General features: G+C 43.2%; 1 protein-coding gene across 5 annotated transcripts in view; it reads right to left on the bottom strand.

Annotated features, from left to right (window-relative positions):
• The window catches only part of LOC105254298 (fibrillin-3), a 39959-nt gene that overhangs the window by 4616 nt on the left and 18805 nt on the right, over window positions 1-16538 (bottom strand). For all 5 annotated transcript variants that reach the window (XM_025412019.1, XM_025411974.1, XM_025411887.1 and 2 more), the window contains 15 exons: window positions 16242-16499; window positions 15618-15887; window positions 12227-15496; window positions 11084-11197; window positions 10892-11005; window positions 10574-10679; window positions 10296-10479; window positions 9588-9774; window positions 8227-8341; window positions 7666-7802; window positions 6351-6490; window positions 5501-5603; window positions 4445-4470; window positions 4056-4130; window positions 3793-3967 (listed from right to left, as the gene is read on the bottom strand). In XM_025412019.1, coding sequence (XP_025267804.1) covers window positions 3793-3967; window positions 4056-4130; window positions 4445-4470; window positions 5501-5603; window positions 6351-6490; window positions 7666-7802; window positions 8227-8341; window positions 9588-9774; window positions 10296-10479; window positions 10574-10679; window positions 10892-11005; window positions 11084-11197; window positions 12227-15496; window positions 15618-15887; window positions 16242-16499 — 5274 coding nt within the window. The remainder of the gene's footprint in view (window positions 1-3792; window positions 3968-4055; window positions 4131-4444; window positions 4471-5500; window positions 5604-6350; window positions 6491-7665; window positions 7803-8226; window positions 8342-9587; window positions 9775-10295; window positions 10480-10573; window positions 10680-10891; window positions 11006-11083; window positions 11198-12226; window positions 15497-15617; window positions 15888-16241; window positions 16500-16538) is intronic.

Genomic DNA, 16538 nt, shown 5'->3' with positions numbered 1-16538 from the left:
CGGATCTGTCGCTCTTGGGGAGATTGTTGGCGTCTGTGAGCGCGTCGGCTGGCAGATTCCGCATAATTTTCGGAACTTTTGACCGAACGGCGTCGTTAACGTTACCAGATCTTCCATCCTTCGTGACCGCTTCGATATTCGAGACTAGTCGAGTTTCAGCGCTTTCACCCGCCGTCTTTAAATTCCCTCGAGGATCGATCCGGGTTATAACTTGCTCCGCGAGCTTCCCGCCATCGGGGATCGCGGATTTACCGGTATCGTCGGCGGGGTTTAACACCTCGGCGGATAATTCAATCTTTGGGCTCAGCGATGCGCCTTTGGATGGATTCTCCGCGCTTCTTAAGCGTCGCCTTCCGCCGCGATTTAATTTTGCCGACCTCTTCCACTCGTCTCGCGCAACGCTCGGCGACTCGGAGCATCCCGGCAACGCGCTCCCCCGCTCCTTTCTCGCCCCCTCGTCGCGTCGACTCGTTAATCTCGGCTCCATTGTCGCCCGAGTTGGCGAAGCCGCGACGCCCGCGGGGGCGGGGGCGGGGGCGGAAGCGACGGCGACTCGGGACGTTGGATAAACTCGCGTCCGAGCCCCCGACAATAAAGACGACGCGACGTTGTCGCGAGTAATCGCGGATATTCCCTCCCCGGTGGAGTCGGGAGTCTTCAAAGTTCGCTCTCGCTCGTTACTTTCCGCTCGCGCGGCGCTTCCGACATCCCTCAATTTGTCCCGTTGACATCGCGGCGACGTCGTAAGATGTTCCCGACGTTTCTCGATCGACGCGCCGGTAAATTCCCTTTCCCGCGACGCGATGAAACTCGCCGCTCTTCGCCTGAGCGAGCCCGAATTACGGCTCGCGTCGGATTCCCTCGAACGATCCTGCCGGCTTGAAACGACAGGTCTCCGCGACAAGCCGCTTTCGCGCGTCGACGTCGCCGGTCTCGTGTATTTCGCGGGATCCTTCGTAATATTACCGTATTTCCTGTTGAAGGAGGTGCCGCGGAAATTCGTCGACAGCCAAGGAGGACGCGAGGAGGCGCAGCTTCGAGGGCTGATCGATGACTCGCGCGAGCGATGCGACATTTTGTCGCATCGCCGCTTGCTACTGGAATCGCTGCAGAGACTGGCAACCTCGCTCGAGCTCGCCGAGAGAAGATTCGATCTTCCCGCTTGCGCGTGATGTTTGTTCGGCGATGAAAACCCCGTGGGATAATCTTCCGGGTTTTCCTTAGAGTCGCGCCAGCGGCCCGTCTCGGGCCTCGGGGATTCCGTCGCTCTTTTCTGCCTCACCGGTAAAGTGACAGCTCGAGATAACGCGCAGCCCTTCGGTGGCAACGTGGCGTTTCCGGCACTCGCCGGTCGGTCCTTCATCCCCGAGGACTCCTTCCTCGTGTTAGGATCGGCAAATCGCGGAGAGTTGTTGCCTTCCATGCTACTTCCAAGCCTCGCTTTGTCGGCGCGTTCACGCGATCGCGGCGGGATCGTCTCTTTTCTCGATAATTTTGAATTTAAATCGCTCCTGGCGATCGTGGAGATGTTATCTTCCGAAATGCTTCGCGATAGCGAACGGGTAACGTACGGGTTCCCGTTATTATCCATACCGGGCAATTGTGCAAAATTGCTATTATCGTTCTCTGGGAAATAATTCCTGTCGTCTTCGCGAGCGCGAGGTCGATATTCGGGACTCTTATCGGGAATCGTTTCCGTTTCCTTCTCGATGGTCCTCGGTCTCGATGCGCCTTTACTTAAAAAATGATCCATCGGATGAAGACGTTCGACGTTCCTCGTTGCCTCGGCGGTGTCGTAATATTCCTCGACAAAATCGAAAAGGCTGTGATCGTATCGATCGTTCAGTCGCACTCCAATCACCGAATCGGCCGGATTAAGGTGCAGCGAATTCAAGACGACGTCGCCGGGCGGTTGAGAGTCATCGTACCGCTTCTTCAGGGCAGCTTCGACGAGCTCGTGACGATAGGTTTTATAATCGAGGCTCGATATGTCAATTATCGGATGCTTCGCCAAGAACGAAGGGCGAAACATCCGATTCAACGACGAGCGTTTCTTCGATTCACGATCTCCGATCTGTCCCTCGATTCGACTCGAAATCTTTGACGTACCGTCGCTGCTCTGTAAAACCGACGTGGAATTCATCTTGCGCGTCGATTCCAGCTGCAGACTGGAACTCGAAGTGGAATCGGTCGCGATCCGAGCCGGATAATGCATCACTAACGATCGAGCGACACGATTGCGATGGCGACGACGACGACGAGGGGACCAGAGAGTCTTCCCATCGAAGGATTTTAGTGGTTCCTGTACGTAACAATAATAGCGAACGTTTCAGAATTAAAAGCTATGAAAAGGGAACAAGTTTTTCGACAAACTACCACTTTAATCTCGCTTTAGAATCTTCCTCGCAATTGCGCATACGCTTCTATAAGAGAGACGTACATCTTGTCGAGGAAATTTCCTCGTTTCCAACTTAATAATACACGCCGCCGCTATAGCTACTCGATCTGTATATCACCTTGAATGGAATCGCGGTACCGTGGTGCCGCTATTGTGTTACAAACAGTGTTATATCGCGGTTTCGCCGAGAAAGAAATTGGAAAATTTACAGTCCAGCAGTGCTTCCGCTCAAACACCCCCGCGGAAGCGCGAGGGTGTGCGAGTTATCGATATCCACCCATTTTAAAACACGTTCCCGAACATTTCGCGAGATAGTGGCACGTCGGCAACGCGCGTCGCCGTATCGCGTATGAATAAAAACGGTGCGAATGCTCTCTTGGCTTTTGCCGGCCAAGGGGGAGGGGGATGCATCGAGAGAAATAAAAATATTACACCATTTTATATTCATACGGTATTCCAATACCGATACTCGTGTTTCGCTTCAAAAGCGTCGTGCTCGGCTGTCTATAGACATTCGAGCGAGATAATTTATCACGTACGAGCAGAAAGTAAACGCGCACGAAGAGCGGTGCCGCTAACAAGATCGTCAGGGCTAAAGCAAGGGCACTTTCGACGACGAAGGGTGGTGTCGATTGCAGGGTTAAGACGAGCTTCCCCGGCGCCAGCACGTCCAACATTCCGATCGCTTGCTTTTCGATCACGTCGTCGTATTGCAAATCCTTCTCCTATCGTTCGCGTTTCACGTTTCACCTTTAGATCGCCTTTAGATCGCGGGCTGTAAATTCGGGCCATCGAAGCCACGGGCTGCTGTCAACAGCAGTGTCTTTTATAATCGAACGATCGCTGATACGATCGCTCTCGATTACGCCGCGTCTTTTCTTTTTGCGATTCTCTTCTCTCGTAACTGCATTCGAATTGCTGATTAAAACGCTCGGCAAATTATCGATTTTTATTATATTTTCGTTTGATATTTTTATATATTTATACAAGTATATTTATACAAGTATCAATATTTTTTATGTATACATTATTTATTATTATTATTATATACATTTTTATATATTTTACACATATTTTTTGATATTATTATGCATACTATTATTTTTTTATATATTATTATGCATTATATATTATTATTTATATACATATTTATTTATTTTTACATGTGTGCGCAGCTGTTATGATTTAAAAAAATCGAATTTTCTCAAATCGCATTTTTATAATTTACATATATTTTATATTTCATTTTTGAAAAAATTCTTTGTCGTCTCTTAGCTAGCTAGAAAAGCTATTATTCTTTCTCTCCCCGGAGGACATTGCATTATTTAAACTTTACCTGCATTAATAAGTACATTTTCTTGAATAAAAGAAACGTTATTCGGATTACAACTTACAATTGTTGTTGTACGGTAAAGCAACGTCTCGGCGACTCTGGATCTGGATGGGCGGAAGTCGACGATAAGAAGCACCAGCATCCTGATAACTGTTCCGCCAACGTTCCGGATGCCGTTGATAAGCTCCCGAGAAGATTCTGGTATACCTCAGGTAACAACCGCTCGGTATTTGCCACTGCAAATCGGGTATTAGGATAGCCGGAATTTTCATCCACCCTCCCCCCCTCTTTCGTAATCATGAAAAACCTCCTTCGTCTACTTACGCCGTAAGAGGAACTCGGCACGGGCTGGGGCGGCCTGCCGGGACACATCAGCATCTTTCTTCTGTAGAATCTCGGCTAAACGAGGAGATAAGTGCATTGAGTCCCGTCTCGCACATGAATTTCTCTCGCGCTTTAATCTACGACTATATCCTTGAAAGGGCTCTTTCGGCCGAGACTGGCGCGCGACAATATCGTTCCGCTTTAAACGCTCGCCATCATAAAGGATATTGATGCCTCGATATTTTCGTTAGGAAAAAGCCATTTCGGTTTAGCCGTCAGCTTATCTCGCCGCACTCGCGCGTGCGTATATAAATTTATTAATATGTAAAAGATGTAAATATTTTTTCAGCGGAGAAACGAGAGATCGGATAAAAATGTTTTATACTCACCTCGGAATTATGATTCTCCTCGGACTCTGCAAGAATGAAATGTTCGATCAATCGTTTGCTTCGTTCAATAATTACGTATTTATAAAGGAAAAAATGGGATGATGTGCACTGAGAAAAATCGTTTGATTTGTATCAACAAGAATAATTATCAAGACTCGATTTTTTAGAACGTTTAATAGACTTTACTAGGAGAATTTGGTTAATATTTTCTAGGTGGATCTATAAAATTTCTTGTTATATTAATTAAACGTGGACATAGCGATGCCATTTTCTTTGTAAATTTAGTACACAGAAAAAAGATGAGTGTCAAATCAAAACTTATATACTTAAACTAACGCGTTCATTGTTTCGTATATACGCAATAATTTATAATCTTCTTAGAAGAATTTAATAATTTTAAATTTCAATAATATTATAATCTTATTTCAATATTGTAATTGTTATCTCAAAAATACCGTATTTTTACATTCGTATAATTATTTAATTCTACTTTAAGAAAATTATAATCTTTGATTTAAAAATGTTACTTTATATTTAACATTGTTTGCTTTCCATTCAAAAAATTAAATTTTAAATCATACGAATATATTTTTCTCGATTGAACTATATAAAATGGCTTCATTCAAGCAAGCAATTATTCAAGTAATTATGTTTTTCTTTAATTAACGCAATATAATCTCATTTCAAGATTTCCATCTTAAAACTAAATATATTTTCAAAACAAGAATATTCTTTTTCCGAAAATTTGGTAAGTTTAACAAGAAGAAATTAAATTAATAAATTTTAAATTAAATTTTAAATTTTAAATTAATTATAAAAAATTTTAAATTAATTATAAAAAATTAATCATATTCATCTGGCAATTCCTAAAGGAATTCTGATTCGTCTGATTTTTCAACAGACATACTTGAATCTACCAGATTTCTAATTAATACAATCAGATTTTTTCTTAGTATACAATTGATATTTTTTTATAAAAAAATTGAGGCAGCGTAAAATTGAGAACGTGTGACCTTTTTGGCGGAATAGAGGAAGGGCACAATAGCGTAAATTTACCTCTCACGTGTATCGAGAAATGGCATTCGGCTCGATTTCCGGCTGCATCCGAGGCGACGTAGCGCACGCTGTGAACTCCGGGATACATCACGTGTCCTGGACCCTATGCGAGTTGTTAACTTTTACGATAATTAACTTTTCGCGCGATTGCATGTGAATTTCCTTTCAGGAAAATATCTTTCGGCTATAAACGAAAGGTACACAGGTATACCAATCTTGCCTCCGCGTCCCGAAAATGAATCTCAATATTTTCTTTTTTTTTTCCCATACGATTAGCGAAGCTACTTACTCGCGCGACTCTCGTTTCAATTTGCCTAATCAGATTAACCGTCACAGGTTGCATAATGTCCAGGACCATTTATAACTCGCGCTATCGAGGGAACGCAAAGCCACCAATTATCCGTGCGCGCTGGTTATCGCGCACAGACAGGGTAATCCCTGTTATTACGTTAATAAAGTACACGTACAACCGTTTTCACGGAAAAACGCCAGAAAGGTAAAAGGAAGACGGGAGGAGCGTTGGCCCGACAATGATTAATCGTCCGGCCCCGTAGTTTTTCCTACAAAGATACGCTCGCGAAGAAAATCGCAGATAGCATCTATCGCCGCGTCGCGTAGTAGTCCTCTCGCGAGTCTCGAAACATGAGCGGATAATTAATGGACGGTACCTTTGTTCTCGATATTAATACGCTCCATTGTCGACGGCAAACTTTTAATTAACTGCAAGATCGACGGCGACGCGATCGGGAAAGTAAAAAATTTGCGAATTACGAAAAATTGAGCAAATTCAAAGATAGATATATATTCAAAGATAGATAATGATATAAAATTTGAATACGCGCTCACGTACCCTCGTTTTATAAACGTGTTCCACTCCAACGTTGTCGGTGAACGTCGGTTCTTGCCAGAATATCAGACGATTTCGCTCTCCCGGACTCAATCTGACTTCGAAGGACGTGGGGCACATTGTAACCTTAGGATTATCCGCATCTGAAAAAATATCACAGCGCGTTTCCGGATAACGGAACCTTCTCCTCAAGCATCATTACCTTTAATTTCGCATAGAAATCCGAATCGAAATTTTGTCCCTATTTTCAACCTCATTTCTCTCACATTTTATAGACTCTAGAAGATCTCGATGGGTTTAATTTACATAGGAATTGAGTTCCTACTTTGTACCTCAAATAGTAAACGAACAGTTTTCCCACTTGGAGATTTAAATGGCAGCTTCTGACAAAAGTCTGGTCTTTAAATAGAAGCGACTTGATTTGTGTGCTTGAGGTAGATATTAAATTGGAAATGGAGGTGAAAAGTAGGGGGGGGGGGGAAATTCTCAAAGATGCAAAGGGAAGCTGGAATCACGCGGAATAAAACTGGTAATCGATTAAAAGCGAAAACATTCGGACGTAGGAACGTAAAGCGGTTATTTAGCCATTAAGAGTTTCGAAGCTACCGCGTAATTTCCGCGAGTTTGTCCGATCGACGCGAGTTTATTCTGCGTAATCGCATATCGACTACGACGATGCGCCCGGTGCTCCTTCTTCCAGCCGCTGCGTTGCGGAAGGAACTTGCTTAAAGCGAGTTTCACCAACTTTCCGAATGAGTAATTAAGCGGGACGAGACGGGAGTGCACTTTGCCGCGGAAACTAAAGTTTACGGCGTCGAACCGATTCGACGAGTGCCAGCTGATTCCCGTTCCCTGATCAATTGTGGTCCCCTCCCCCTCCCACCGGTGCGACAAGTTTCTCCTCTTGGGGGAAAAAATGGACGAATTTACGGGGAAAAAAGGCATCGATAAAAGAGAACACGTTTCTCGAGGTCCTGAATTAATAAATCTACGAAATCAAAGATTGACTTTACAAATTTCATTCCTCTCTGTATTTTCATCTATTTTAACTTTTGAAAGAAATATTTTAGAATCGCGCGTTCTCCGAATCAAATTAGATCGTATTACATATAATTTTCTCCTCGTTTGTATATTTTAATAGAATTTTGCTTTTCGATAACGACATAATTGCTGGATATTTTATCGCTATCCGGTTGTCCGCTCGTTTACTTATAAATGCCACCGCTATCGCCGTAACGATACCTGGCATAAGAAAAAGGAGCTTGCGAGAGATCTCGAGCGGATTTTATTCCTGTTTCCTTTTATACGCGAGACTTACCGCGTACTCTTATCACAATTCTACAGGTGCTGGTGTAATTAGAGACCGGCGACCACGCCGTAAAGGTAACGACCGTCGTCCCCGCCGGCAGATCCGCTTGCAATTGCTTCGCCCATGGGGGTGAGGCGTGTACGTATCTAAAGAGGGAAAAAAGGAAATGAGAGGCCCCAGCGTATACGTAACTAGCTAAGTGTATACACTTACGTCGTTGATATTTAAGTAACATCATCTTGCTTGCATTAAATCGAGAAGCGGAAAGCTACTTACACGAAGGGAATATTAAATATGCATTTATTTTCCAGATTTACACAAACTACATCGAATAAACGTATATTCGAATTAAACGGAATCGGATAAGGAACATTATAAAATAAAAAAAAACATTATAAAAAAACATTATAAATAATCGTTGAAATAGTGATATTTCAAGCGAATCGTGCAAGCTGTTCAGTACAAGTTTGTTCAGATTTCATTTGAACTTTGCTCCATTATATGGTTACGTATAATTATACACTCCGTGTAATATCACTATAGTTACGTATAATTATATATATTTCTTACCTCCACCAGTTCATGTTGGACTTTGGTTGCGGGAAAGTTACTCGTATAGTGTTTTGCCGAGCCGGCAGTTCGACGTCCATATCCTGGGGGCAGCTCACGAACGGTCGTGGCGTGTCTACGGTGATATAGTCGATTGTGCTGTTAAGTTTCCGATACCGATAGCCCGATTCCCATATCGTAATTACATTGGCGCCTATTTCCCACGCCATCGCGTTGCGCTCTCGCAAGAGGCGTTACTTTAACGCGCCGGAAAATATCCCATCGCGTGTGCAAACCTTATTATATTTTCTCTCGTTTTACGTCGTATACGATAATGCAACAATAGTGTTAAATATACAGGGTCCCTTTAGTTTTTTTTTTCACATGGACGATTTTTCGATCGATTTGAAGCTGACCTTATTTTTCTCTCTATTAAAACATCGAGCGACTAAATCAAATTTGTGAATTTTCCCGAGGCATTTTATATTCGATAAAACTTGACGAAATTATTACATGCATGTAAAGCCATCGTAAACGCGTAACGTCGTTTGACACAAAAAAAAAGAAATAAAGGAAAGAGCTTTAGATGCAGCCGATTTAAATACTTCATTTCAAAGGTTGATTTCCGCACATTAGCGAGGGCTGCATATCCGCAAAAAGCTGAAACGGCACGGTAGAAGGATAGAATCAAAATCTCCTTTCCATTAAACGAAACAATTAGCGCCGCGAAGAAGAACCGCGAAAATGTGCGAGGGGATGAAAAAGCGGGCGAAGCGGACGGAAGGAACGGGAGAGAAAGAGCGGGACGTAAAAAGCCGCCGACCCGGAGTAAGCTCGTTAAGGGGCGGCGTTAACGTATGATCTCGTTAGCAGGCAGCCCCTACACAGGAACTTTGTAATATTAAAAGCTGTTTCTGAGTGGAGCATGACTAATTTAACGCGTCCGAGAATTTTCGCCGTTAAATTACTCTCCGGATCGGCGATATTTTACGCTCGATCGGGCCTCGAACATGCTTTCCTTCGTGCATTTATCGGAAAGAACAACCTTAAGAGAAAATCAATCGAAAGTACGTAAACGCGCCCTGCTCGCGTTATTCCGCTAACGTTTTCTTTCTCGAACAAATGACCCGGGAAAAATGTTGCAGGCGCATCTTAGTTCAATCTCGCTTGTTTCGAAGATAAATCTTAGATAATTTCAGAACAACGATAAAGCGGGAGTAACGATCCGCATTAAAGTATCACCTCTTAACGCAACAGTCAGCTTGTTAAAAATTTTATCGAGTGAACATCTCGATAAAAATTTCGCGCAAAGTTACGACGCGAACGAGCGACGCCTGCAGGTTTTTTCTCGGTAACGGTAGAACTAAGGGAGACCAAGTTACTTGGATTGTAAAGGGAGTCTGTCGCAACTTCGCGCAGACAGATAGGCTCCTTCCCGTTCCATCGGCCATTGCTAACACACTGTCTCGTGTGCGCCCCTTCTAATCGGAATCCTCCGCGACATCGAACGTGACACTTGGCACCCTGAGGGTAGACGGATGCGCCGGAAGAGTGACCGGGACATCTAATCTGTTCGAGTTTAAAGAATACCGGTTGGATAATACAATTTCGAGAGCTAATTTTATTTTAGAAGATTTAAGAATACTTCAGATATATAATTTTTATCCGATATATATCGTTCTCTTAGCAATTTTAAATTCCACAATCCCCTTTTTCATGCTTTTTATAAAGCTATATATTTACCAAATATTTACAGCTATATATAAATATTTATAAATATATTCAAAGCTATATATAAATATTTATAAATATATTCAAAGCTATATATAAATATTTATAAATATATTCAAAGCTATATATTTATAAATATTTACAGCTAGATACAAATATTTATAAATATTTAAAGCTATATATTTATAATTTAAATTTGGAAAACCAGTTGGTAACAAAGAGAGATTTATTGAAATTGAATAAATACATAAAAAAATAAAAAAAATATATTTTAAGATATAGTTGAAACATATCTTTTTATTTTTTAATTCGCTCGGGTTTGTTAATGGAGTTTACGGTCTACACGCGTTAATTCACACCTCTCCGTGTAAAGGTGGTTCCATGGACTGACATCCCGATGTCGGCGAGACGCAAGTTTTCCCATCGGGTGCCAACACTAAATCCACATCGCAAGTGCAGTAGTAACTTCCGGCGGTGTTGATGCACTCACCGGTGCAGCCGCCATTTTGGTTTAGACATTCGTTCACATCTTGACATTGCTTTCTGTTTATGCAAGTCCATAGAAATGAGAAATTTATCAGAAAAAGATTTTAATCTGTAGTTTATCGTTGTAGTAATATTCGTGCTTAGACCTTACCTTGAAATTAACGTGTATCCAGAACGACAAGCGCAAATAAAAGATCCCATGGTATTAATGCACTCTTGATCGCATCCGTCATGGTGCCACTCGCATTCGTCGATATCTAATATTTTAAATTTTCAAATTCAATCTTGTACAATTATATGCAAAATGGAATTTTGAAAGGCTACATTATCAAGATGATCCATAAGTAATTTTAAGAATTTTACAAAAATGTTATCGTGAAATTATATATAAAGTTTATGGATTGGCTCGATATATACGTATCCCTTTATAGATAATACCATTCATATTTTACAATGCCTTATAACTTGCCTACGCATTCGTTCCCTTGCAATTGATATCCGAGAGGGCACGTGCAATAATACGAACCGGGTGTATTGACGCATTTCTCGCTGCAAGGAGCTCTTTCGATGCATTCGTCGATGTCTGTGCAAAAAGTAAACTCAGTTCAGTACGATTAAGCGATGTCGTTTTTTTTTCTCAGAAAAACCTTTCCGCACGAACCTACACAAGTATCGTTGTGGAATCGATACCCCGTCTCGCACTCGCAACGATAACCGCCCGGTATGTTGGTGCATTTGTTGCCCTTGCAGATACCAGCCGCGCATTCGTCGACGTCTAAAAAAGCATACACATCACACACATGCACGTACACACATATCGCTTCGTGAAAACTTCAACCGAGCTAAGCGAGTCTAACTTTGTAGCGAGCTTCGAAAGTGGAACGCACAACGAAATCGTGTAGTAAAGAGTCGCGTGTTATCCCTTATAGTCGTATTTTTCAAAGGTGATGATATTATACATTCTTTTTTTTTCGAGAATTTTAAGGCTAGTAAAATTAATTGAAACGGTAAATTATAAATATAAATTGCAGAAATTAATTAAAGACATTACAATTCTCTTTTTTTCATATTATTTTCCACGCGACTCTTCTCTCACAAATATCTTGCTAGGAAACTCGTTGAAAAAGTAAAAATCTATTCGATGAAAATTACACGTAATATTAATTAATTTTAAATAGCTAATTTTAAAGATATATTTTAAGGATGTTTTGTACCTATTTTCAAAATATTGAGAATTTAATGAACATTTTACAGAATGTCTTTACATATGTTTAAAATATTCAGTAATTTTTAAATCGATTCATTAAAGCGTTCACAAGTTATAAGGATTTTAATTTGCACCCAATTAACATGTGTTCTTATGGGAAACGTATAATCACGTCGATTCAAATAACAAAAACACATGGAAATAATCGGAATGAAATATTTGGTCAAATAATATTATACAAGTACTGACTGGTCAAAAAGATATTAAATATAATTCAATGAAATTAGCCATGTATCTGACACAAGGCGAAATTCTCTGCCAAAAATTAATCATTTCGATTAACAAAATTTGGAATATTTCAGTAAAAACGCAATAAATATTAAAAAATACATCTCTGTAGCTATTCGTCAATATTGATTTTCCGCTACTTTTTGCTGGGATTGTACATACAAAACATCCTTAAATTTAATAGAATTAAATTTAATCGAAATTTAATTTAATAAAATTAAATTTAATCGAAATTTAATTTAATATAATTTAATAGAAATTGAATTTAATAGAATTAAATGTAATAAAAGTTTTCTGTGTCTCACTCACCGACGCAAGTAGAATTTATCATCCGAAATCCTTCCTTACATCTGCACTCGTAAGAGCCAGGTTTGTTGACGCAAATATGATCACAATCGTGCTGTCCCTCGCATTCGTCGATGTCGTGACACTCGGAACCATCGATCCCACCCTTTTGAAAACCTTCCTCGCACAAACACATCGCGGTGCCGTTCACCGCGACGCAAATCTGTTCGCAGCCGCCGTTAACCTCGTCCTGACAAGGATCGGACGGTCGACAGGATCCGTTCCGCGGTACGTGACCTGGCAAACATTCGCAGCGAAAAGATCCCATGGTGTTGACGCATGTCTTATCATCACAACCACCGTTATTGCTCGCGCATTCGTCGACGTCGACACAGGTTTTCTCGTCCTGGGACAACTCGTAGCCTGTCGGACAGGAGCAGAAGTGGCCGCCAATAGTGTTGGTGCAGACATGGGAACACTCGCCGTTTCGTTCCTGACACTCGTCGATGTCCAGACAGGTGTATCCATCGGTGTGCAAGTAATATCCCCTGCGACAGACGCACATGTAATCGCTCAGCAGGTTGATGCATTCGTGGGTGCAATTGTGACGATCGGTTAAACATTCGTCCACGTCCGCGCACTTCTTCCTGTCGTTCGGCATCGGGGCATAACCGGGGGGACATTCGCAACGATAACTGCCCTCGGTGTTCACGCATGTGTGAGAGCAACCCGATTCCACGTCGTTCTCAAACTCCTCGCATTCGTCGATATCTTCGCAGGTTTTCAGATCACGTTTCAGGCGGAAACCGAGCGGGCAAGAACAACTGACGCTCGAGATTGCAGCTTTGTCGGGATCCTCCTCCTGATGACAGTAGTGAGAACAATTGCCGTTGTCGCGCCTGCAGCCGTCCATTAAAACGCAAGTTTTATTATTTCGCTCGAGAATATATTCCGCTGGACACGAACACTGGAAGGAACCTACGAGATTCGCGCACGAATGTGAACATCCCGCGTTCTCCTTCTCGCATTCGTTGATGTCGTCGCAGAGAGTTGGATCCTGAGGGCTCTGCGTGAAACCGACGTTGCAGGTGCAGTTGAAAGCGCCGGGAGTGTTCAGACATTGATGGGTACAATTGTCTCGCAGTTCCAGACATTCATCAATGTCCACGCAGGTCGCGTTGTCCTGCGATGACAGACGATAACCGTCGGGACACTTGCAGATGATCGAGTCCTCTTCGAAGACGCAGACGTTCGAGCATCCGCCATTCTCAATTAGACATCGATTTTTGTGGACGCAGACAGTATCATCGTTCTGCGACAGGAACATTTCCGCGGGACACGAACATGTCACGTTGCCGTCGTTATCGTGGCATAAATGAGAACAACCGCCGTTATCGATCTTGCATCCGTCTTCTCGTATGCAAAGCTTCCGATCCTCCGCCAAGGACATACCAGAGGGACAGGCGCAAGTGACGTTTCCATCCTCGTAATAGCACAGATGGGAACAACCACCGTTATTCTCATTCAGACACTCGTTCTCATACGTGCATGTCGCGTTGTCCTCGGACAAGATCATTCCGGGTGGACACGAGCAGGATCCCAGACCGTTCTCGTGACGACAGAAGTGCGAGCACCCTCCGTTGTCGATCGAACACGCGTTTATCTCGACGCACGTTTTACCGTCGTCCTTCAACAACTTGTAGTTGTCGGGACACGCGCATTCGACGCTACCTTCCGTGTTCGCGCACAGGTGCGAACACCCTCCATTATTCCGGATACACTCGTTGATGTCCTCGCAAGTCCTCCCGTCGTCCTGCAGCTCGTATCCCTCGGGACAGGTGCAATTGAAAGCGCCGTTCGTGTTCAAGCATCCGTGCGAGCAGCCGGTGTCCTCGAAGGAACACTCATCGATATCCTGGCAATTTTTGCGATCGTTAGTTAGTTGAAATCCTGAAGGACACTCGCAACGATAAGCTCCTTCGATATTAACGCAAGCGTGACTGCACGCGTGAGATCCATCGGAACATTCGTCCACGTCTCGGCAAGTCTTCTCGTCGTCCTGCAGCTCGTATCCTTCCGGACAGCCGCAACGAATCCGTCCGTCGTTTTGCTCGCACGTGTGTGAGCAACCGTGATCCTGGACGCAAGGATCGTCCGACAGTTGCTGGCAGGTCCTAGAGTCTTCCTGCAGACGCCAACCGAAAGGACATTCGCAAAAGTAGGAACCGTTAGTATTAATACAGGCATGAGAACACTTGTGTTCTCGCTCGTTCTGGCACTCGTCGATATCCTTGCAAATGTGCTCTTTATGCGAATACGAATATCCCGCAGGACAGGTGCAATTGTTATTATCCTGAGTACACTCGTCCTGGACGATGGCAATACATGTACGATTATCCTCTCCAAGGTCGAATCCTGTCGGACAGGAACACGTGTAAGATCCCTCGAGATTCTTACAATCGTGACTGCAGGCATTCGCCGTCTCGTCCTCGCATTCGTCCTTATCTTTACATGTGCTGCCGTCCTCGTCCAAAAAGTAACCCGCGAGACATTCGCATCTATAACCGGAACCTGTCGTGATGCATAAGTGCGAGCACAAAGAGTCGATGCAGGGATTGATCTTCTCGCAGGTGAGACCATCGTCCTCCAAGGTCCACCCGAAAGGACACGAGCAACGATAGGATGCGTACTCGTTGAGGCATAAATGCGAACACTCGTGATCACCTTCGAGACACTCGTCGATATCTCGGCACTCGTCGTCGTCATCGTCTCGTCTAAGTCCTCGAGAACACGCATATTCACATGCGAGGCCGTCCTCGAGAAGCTTCATATCTCGCGGACAAGCGCACTTATAACTACCGGGAATATTAACGCACTCGTGCGAACAATCGTGCTTCTTTTCGAGGCACTCGTTAACGTCCGCGCAAGTCGCTCGATCATCCAACAACTGATGTCCGATTGGACAGACGCATCGCGGTCCGTCCTCGGTATCCTCGCAAGTATTCGCAAGAGAGCAAAGGTTGTGGTTGGCGCAGGTCCTCTGTTCCACGCAGGTCGCGTTGTCCACCAGGACGAATCCCGAAGGACACTCGCACGTGTACGCGCCGATGGTATTGCGGCAAATGTGGGAACACGTGTGTCCAGACTTGTTTGCGCACTCGTCCACGTCCTCGCACGTTCCACCATCCTCTGCGAGTTTGTAACCATCGCGACAGGTGCACCGGTAACTGCCCGGCTCGTTCACGCACTCGTGTTGACAGTCGTGCGATTCATTCTCCACGCACTCGTTTACATCTGAGAAGGAGAAGGAGAATGTCGAGTGAGAGATAATTCGTAAATTCAATTAACTCGCGTACGGGAGACGATGAAATCTCCCGTCTCCAAAAGTTTCAGGTTATCGGGCACCAACACTTACCCACGCACTCGAAATTTTCGTTCCTCTCGAAGCCGTCCTCGCACTTGTGCGGATTCTGCTCAACTTCAGTAATCTCTTCTTCGTAATCATTATCGTTGTCACTGTCGTCCTCGTTGTCGTCCTTGCTCTCGTTACCGTAATCTCCTTCTCGAAGGATCTTTGTTACCATGTTTGAATGTACTTTACTTATGCATTTGTACGATCCCACTGTATTCTCGCACTCGGTGTCTTCTGCACAAATCTTTGACGTCGTTTTGCATTCATCAATGTCTGTATAAAACAGATAATTCAAGCCTTATAAATGTTCATTTTTAGAATCTCAATGAAATTTTGATGAAACGAGAAAGATTTCAAATAATCATGTCATTAAATTTTAGATAGCTATTTAAATTTGACGAAGAGAAATTTAATTGAATTCGTGAAACGTAATTAAACCTTAAAAAAATTATTTATAAGATTTAAAATAGTTGAAATAATTATAAAATAGTTATAAAAAATCGATAGAAAGTGCGGTAATTAAACCTTCAAAAAATTACTTAATTATAAGATTTAAATTAGTTGAAATGATTATAAAATAATTATAAAAAATCGATAGAAAGTGACACGGAAGATATTTTTGCGTACCTTGGCAGGTCTTCCAATCGTCAGTTAGATAAAAGCCATCCGGACAGAGACAGAAGACACTTCCAGGTGTGTTCAAGCACACGTGAGAGCAATTTGCATTATTCAGAGCGCACTCGTCAATGTCTTCGCAAGTGTGATTGTCAGCGGCTAATTTGTATCCAGGAATATCCGCGCAACTGCACTCGTAATCACCTACGAGATTGCGACAACTGCCTTGGCAAGGTCCGTGTCCATTGTTTGAAAGGCACTCGTTAATATCTGTGCAATAATTATGGCATCGACACAATTTCATTCGTC

Source organism: Camponotus floridanus, unplaced genomic scaffold (genome assembly GCF_003227725.1).
Source record: "Camponotus floridanus strain SB8 unplaced genomic scaffold, Cflo_v7.5 scaffold1, whole genome shotgun sequence".
In the NCBI taxonomy this organism is placed as follows: domain Eukaryota; kingdom Metazoa; phylum Arthropoda; class Insecta; order Hymenoptera; family Formicidae; genus Camponotus; species Camponotus floridanus.
This window is presented reverse-complemented; position numbering and strand designations above follow the sequence as displayed.